Raw genomic sequence first — 6,289 nt, 5'->3', positions numbered from 1 at the left:
ACATTGTCCATATTGTGATTAGTGCATTTATGTAGTGTATGGATAGTTATTAGTACCCTGGACTATGGACATCCTACGGACTTGGACACTTTTGTTTAAATGTGTAATGCATGTTGTGCTTTGTCTTTTGTTTGTTATTGCGCCTGTTATACAGACGCTTGTCCCTTAGCTTTGTTGCGTCCCATGAGAGAATAAACTTTTTTTAAACACTTGTGGTTACGAGCCTATTCAAAACAATATTCAGGCCTTCGTTCGTATAAGTTTTAAGCGATATACGTTTTTTACACTACTCATATATTTGTTGGCAGAAAGACAACAGTCATATGCTGTTTCAAAAATGGGCCACCATTTCCTGAAGCTGTAGCTTGGGAAAAAAATGGTAAAAATTGCCACTTAGCTGAGCCATAAAGCAATTTTTTTACATCATAAATTATCATCACTTCCAGGGAGACGTTTAGTTCAGTCAACTGCTTAATATATTTTCAACGTTGTTAATACCGTGTACCTCATTATTGCTTCGCTAATGACTAAGGATTTCACTTGAGTCTAAGTTCGGCAGCTAGAGAATGGAATGAAAACGAGCCACAGAGACCGATTTAAGGCAGGTTTCAATTTCCCATTCAATAAGGCATGTAAGGCCTTCACCTTAAAACACCAATATTTTATACGAGACATCTTTCCACTACTTTTGACGAGTCATGTGACGTCGACTTTCAGGTGTAGTAACTACCAAATACTTTTCCTGTGAATTCCGATTACACATTTCGCATAGTCACTAAAAAAGTAGGCAAAATATATATTTTTTTATTGATATGATATATAAGGAGATGTTGGCGCACCATTATGGTGCCGGCTACTCCTTAGCCGTTGATTGAAACTTGAACACGTATCTTGAAGCAAAACATACAAAGCAGTGCATGGAAAATAGAAAACTCGGGCACAGATATGCAAAGACACACTTATACGCACGTATCACAATGGTACCTAAATGTTCGAAAGTCAATGTAAGAAGTCTCTGGAAATTTCCCTCGTTAATATTCGGTCCACCAGCACAAAACAGCAAAGCACACGTCTGGTCCTTATAAAGATGTATTCGCTCGTATGTACACAATAGTCGACACGTCATTCATTTCACAACACACACGTGATGGGTGTCACATGATACTGTACATAATAAGTACATGTGTTACAAATGGAAGTTTGTTGTTTGTTAATACTTGTCAGCAATCCCGCTGTCTTATAAAAAACGTGTTAATGCTTTTAAAGCGTGGGACTGTAAAACTCCAGTTGGCCACGGGCCCAGAAGTTTTTTCATGCTAAATGGTCTGCGGTCCGATGCGAACAGTTCGCACTTAAGACGGCATCTCGGCGTGTCATGATGTGGACAGTCTATGAGAAGGTGACAGACGTCTTCATCTATAAATCCACATTCGCATTCGGGAGTTTCAGCTCTGCCGATTCTGTGCAAAAAAAATGTTTTGTGTATGCGGTGCCTAGCCTCAATCGGTGAATTAGAGTTTCTATCCTTTTATCTAATGCCAGCGTAATTTTGAATTCAATAAATGAATCGATGTGATATAAATCGCAGCTCTTTGTACTTTGGTCAAACCAAGCAGTTTTGCTCATTCTGAAAGTTGTATTCTTTATTATACTACGCAATTCATTTTTCGAAATTGATAAAGAAACAGTAACGTCTTTACGATGTGCTTGTCGTGCTGCTTCATCGGCAGTTGTGTTTCCAGGAATGTTGTAGTGGCCAGGTATCCTCTGGAATTTGATCTCATGTTGCGCCTTCTTTGCTTTGGTGAGCTCCTTCAGCGTTTCGTATGTCATACTATCACTTATTACTGTCCTGTTTGTACTGGAGAGTGATCTTAATGCGGCCTGTGAGTGACTGAAAAGTACCCATTTTCTAGCGTCTGCTACCGAGTTTATAAACTTTAGAGCATACAGAATAGCGAAGAGCTCAGATGTAGTAGATGACGTCATGCGACATAATTTAAACGATTCCTGAATATTGAGCTGTGGTATAATGAATGCCGATGTTGAAGACATTGTAGTACTTGAGCCATCTACGTAAATATGTATGTACCCTGGATACCGCTTGTGTATCTGGATAAAGCGCTAGTTGTTGAGCAGCTTGGATGAACATGTCTCTCTTTCTGATATTGCCATCCACTGAGAATTCAATGCTTGGTATTACAAGCAGCCATGGAAGATAGTCCATTTCAGAGCTCCAAAATTTATTTCTGGGTAATATATGTACATTACTCTGTACATCGTTATGAGCACTGCTTTTATCTCTTAGTGAAATCTCCAGTGCCAATGGGTGGTCCCTGTGTTGCGTCTGTAAGCGAAAAAAAAATGGCGTCATGTTTCAATTGTTCTCATGACTGGAAAGGGTGGTTGTCGAGTCTCTGCTATGACAAGGCTGCTTGAAGTCGCTTGTGGAACACCTATGCAGACGCGCAGTCCCCTAGCTAATAGTCTTTGATGTCGCTCCTTTGAAGTGCGGGAAAGGCCGTGTAACACTGCTGCAGAATATGCAACTTTTTGTCGTATTAAAGCATTGTGAACAGCGAGCATGGATGATACAGATCCGCCCCATGATGTCCCAGCAATTCTGCGGAGTATATTCACTAGCGTATTCACCTCGTTTTCGTGTTTCTTAATGTGAGGTGCCCATGATAGCTGCCTATCAAGTATTACTCCGAGAAACCGATGCTTTGTCACAATCATTACTGGTTCTTCTTCTAAATTGAGATTGAAGTTCTTTAACTTCTTACGGGTGAAGGGCAATACAGCTGTTTTTGCGTGCGATAGAATCATTCCTCTTTCTTTTAAAAAGTTGTTGATAATATTTGTTCCGCCTTGCAATGCAATCTGAATTAACCATATGTCCGTGCCAGATGCCCAAATGCACACATCATCTGCATATAAGGAGTATTTCAACCTGGAAGGCAGTCTTTTAGCTTAATCAGCCATAACACAGTAGAAAAAAAGAGGGCTGAGTACGCTTCTTTTTGGCACTCCCTGTCTGAAATCGTGATTGATTGATTGATATGTGGGGTTTAACGCCCCAAAACCACTTCATGATTATGAGAGACACCGTAGTGGAGGGCTTCGGAAATGTCTGACATCGTGTTCTGCACTTTTTCCTTCGCTCGTCTGAATGAATATTTTACGACCTGATAAAAATTTGGATACCCACCGCAAAGACCTGCCGGACAGTCCGTGTTCCAACATACTCAGCAGAACATGAGTGTGACTGACTGTGTCTAATGCTCTTTTGATGTCCAAGAACACTGCGACCGTCAAACTACCACAGGCGCGTTCATGCTCCACATACGTTACTAAGTCCAGTATTGCATCCATTGTGCATGTCTGTTTCCTAAAACCTGTCAAGTAGTTGGAGAATACACCAGTTCTGTTGCTCCAACATTGAAGTCGCGCATCAATCATTTTTTTTCCATTACCTTACATAAACAGCTTGTCAGACTGATTGGACGGAAGGATTCAAGGTTCAAGGGCGTCTTAGCCGATTTTAAGATCGGAATGATGCGAGCAGACTTCCAAGACTCGGGTACAATTTTTTGCGTGCATAGATTATTGTAAATATCTAAGAGAATAGTTGTGCCTGTGGGCCCAAGGTTCTTTAGCATATTGTACGTAATGCCGTCCGGTCCAGAGGCCGATTTATGACGACATGATGCTCTAGCACAATGCAGCTCCCTTAACGTAAATACAGGGTCTAGTTGAGGATGCTGGGCCCAAAAGCAAGCGTTAATTTTCTGGCTGGCTAACGCGACAGAATTATCAAATAAGGCACATTGTGATGCAGCCGGCCTACTGATAAGTTGACAAAATTCATCTGCTACCACAGCTTCCGGTTTGTCCAAGGCTACAGCAACAGCACGAAATGGGAAGCTCTCTGATACAGGGCCACTAAGTGCTCGAATTACAAGCCAAATTCTTGGAACAGGTGTGTGGGGAGAGAGCGTGCCACAGAAATCACGCCAGCGTCGTTTACCTAAATTTTCTAGCCGTCTGCGCGTTACACTGTGGATTTTCTGTGCATTTTTGTAGGCTTCTTAACTTCCCTGCGTCGATATGCCCTTTCTGAACGTCGTCTGATGGCTCTTAGATGTTCATACCCTCCATCGACTGCAGCATAGTCTTTTGGAATCGGGACTTTTTTTGTACATTTATTCGCATTATCTTGCAGAAATTCAGTAAAGCTTTCAACTGTCGTGAGTTCACTATTTTGGTTTGTTAGGTGGTGCCGAAAAGCTTTCCAGTTCGTCAGTTTGCTGCAGCGTCTGGTGTCGTCTTTTCGCAAGTAGGGGTGATTTATTAGAATGGAAAAATGGTCACTCCCACGTGTTTCTACATCCGTTGTCCATACCACACCATTGACTAGATCTTGGGAACACAAGGTTACATCGATGCAACTAGAGTAATTATGCCCTCGGAGAAAAGTTGGGGAGCCGTAATTTAAAATTGTCAAATAGCATTTGTCTGCGGCACACTCAACAATGTTCCCCCGTGCATCACATCAATCACTACCCGAGAATATGTTGTGCGCATTAAAGTCTCCGCATTTAAAAGTATATGAATTAGAAATGTTGAAGATATTTGTTAGCTCTTCCACCGAAATGCGGCTTGAAGGTTGTAGGTAAAAATTGATCACTGTAACGCACTGCTCACCAAAGGATACTTTGCAAGCGATGAATTCCGGGAAGTCCGAATCACTTGAGTGAACTTGATGAGAAGGTAGGTCTTTTCTGACGCACAAATGTGCTCTGCTAGGACCACTTCGACGAGATGACTCATATATCACGTAGTTGGATAGGCGGAAATCATCATTCCTTCCTGCCTCTTGAATGCAAAGTATTGGAAAATTATACTGCAGAAGGAGTTTACGGAAGTCAGCACACTTCCTTCGAAGACCATTGGTATTCCACTGGTATATGGAGACATCTTTGTGGCGCTTATTCATATGTTACTTGTCGCAGGTTTGACCCGGACTGTTGACACAGTAGTGCTTCCAGAGGCAGCAGGGCTTTTACTTCTGGAAAGTTGTTTGCTTTCGGTAGAGCAGACAGGATTGCCTTAAGTGCTGCAAAAAGCATTGGCAGAATCAATTGCATGACTGATGCAGAGGCACGGTCTTCATTGAATGGTTGATTTTCTGAGGCCTGTTGATAATGACGTGATGTTTCGATGATGTAGTTGGGGCGAACACTGGCACTGTCGGTTTTGCTACTTTCCGGCAGAGGTCCCGTGGGCGTTCGCAGCTTTGACGCGTAGGTTTGGTTACTTGAAGGTACTTCTCGTGAGTGGTCTCTCGAGTGTGCTCTTGGTGGCTCTCCTGGCGGTTCTCTTGGCGTGCTTGTCGGCTGTTGTTGCGGTGGCCGCTGAGGTGGATCACGCACAGGATGAACAATCTCAAGGTTTAGAGATGGTTCACTGGGGCGCGGTTTTCTTCCATGGATGAGCTCATGCCGACGCATTTTTGCAGCAGCTTTACTTTGCGGGCAGCCTGAATATGAGGCAGCGTGATTACCTGCACAGTTTGCACGCTTAGGCTGAAGAACAGACTTGCACTCCTTATGATGGTGTTCTTCTGAGCAGATCTTACACTGGCGTGTGTTACGGCAACTTTTCGCCATGTGTCCGAGTCGCTGGCAGTTATAGCACCGAAGTGCTAGACCAAGATATTCTTCCACTGGGTGACTGGTGAATTCTAAGTAGATTTTTCCTGGAATCGGGCGGTCATCTCGAAAAGTCAGGATTACTGAGTGAAGTGGACGCGTCGTTACTCCTCCATCTTCCTGGCGGTAGTATTTTATTTGCCGTCGCGCCGATATAACCCCTGCATCTCTCAAGTACTCTAAGAGTTGTTCATTTGAATACTGAAGAGGAACATGTTTTACATTCCCAACGTTCCGAGTGTATGACTCTGGGATGAAAGGCTTAACATCCAGGCCACCTACATTTGAAAGCATCAGAAGACGCTTGGCTGAACTTAAGGAAGCAACGCTGACACTGAAGCTTTCATCTCTGGTCGTTCTAAATGACTGCACTTTTTCTTTAGCAGCGGAAACTACTTCAGCTGACACTCGATTGGGGTTCACTTTCCAGAAGCTAGCACCTTCAGCTGTTGGACGAAAGACGACTGGGATACCCTCTGCTCGTTTCTTTTTATAAGTAACCAACGTAAATGGTTCATCTTCGCCCATGTCTTCTTCATGACTTAGGTAATAAGTTGACGTTTTATCGTCGAGAA

The 6,289-nt window shown here is 43.0% G+C and overlaps 1 protein-coding gene across 1 annotated transcript; it reads right to left on the bottom strand.

Annotated features, from left to right (window-relative positions):
• Positions 1-4,991: 4,991 nt before the first annotated feature.
• Positions 4,992-6,242, bottom strand: LOC142774230 (uncharacterized). The gene is made up of 2 exons (XM_075874621.1): positions 5,436-6,242; positions 4,992-5,141 (listed from the first exon to the last, which is right to left on the bottom strand). Exons 1-2 carry the CDS (start codon positions 6,240-6,242, stop codon positions 4,992-4,994), a joined length of 957 nt encoding a protein of 318 aa, XP_075730736.1.
• Between the last annotated feature and the right edge of the window lie 47 nt (positions 6,243-6,289).

This window comes from Rhipicephalus microplus, chromosome 10 (assembly GCF_043290135.1).
Source record: "Rhipicephalus microplus isolate Deutch F79 chromosome 10, USDA_Rmic, whole genome shotgun sequence".
NCBI classification, from domain to species: Eukaryota; Metazoa; Arthropoda; class Arachnida; order Ixodida; family Ixodidae; genus Rhipicephalus; species Rhipicephalus microplus.
This window is presented reverse-complemented; position numbering and strand designations above follow the sequence as displayed.

Bases quoted from the DNA above. Each gene is read 5' to 3' on its own strand.
- LOC142774230 (XM_075874621.1), bottom strand. From the start codon at position 6,242: ATGGGCGAAGATGAACCATTTACGTTGGTTACTTATAAAAAGAAACGA. The intron at 5,142-5,435 runs GTGCGTGATCCA...GTCATGCAATTG, and splicing joins ACCTTGAGATTGTTCATCCT to ATTCTGCCAATGCTTTTTGC.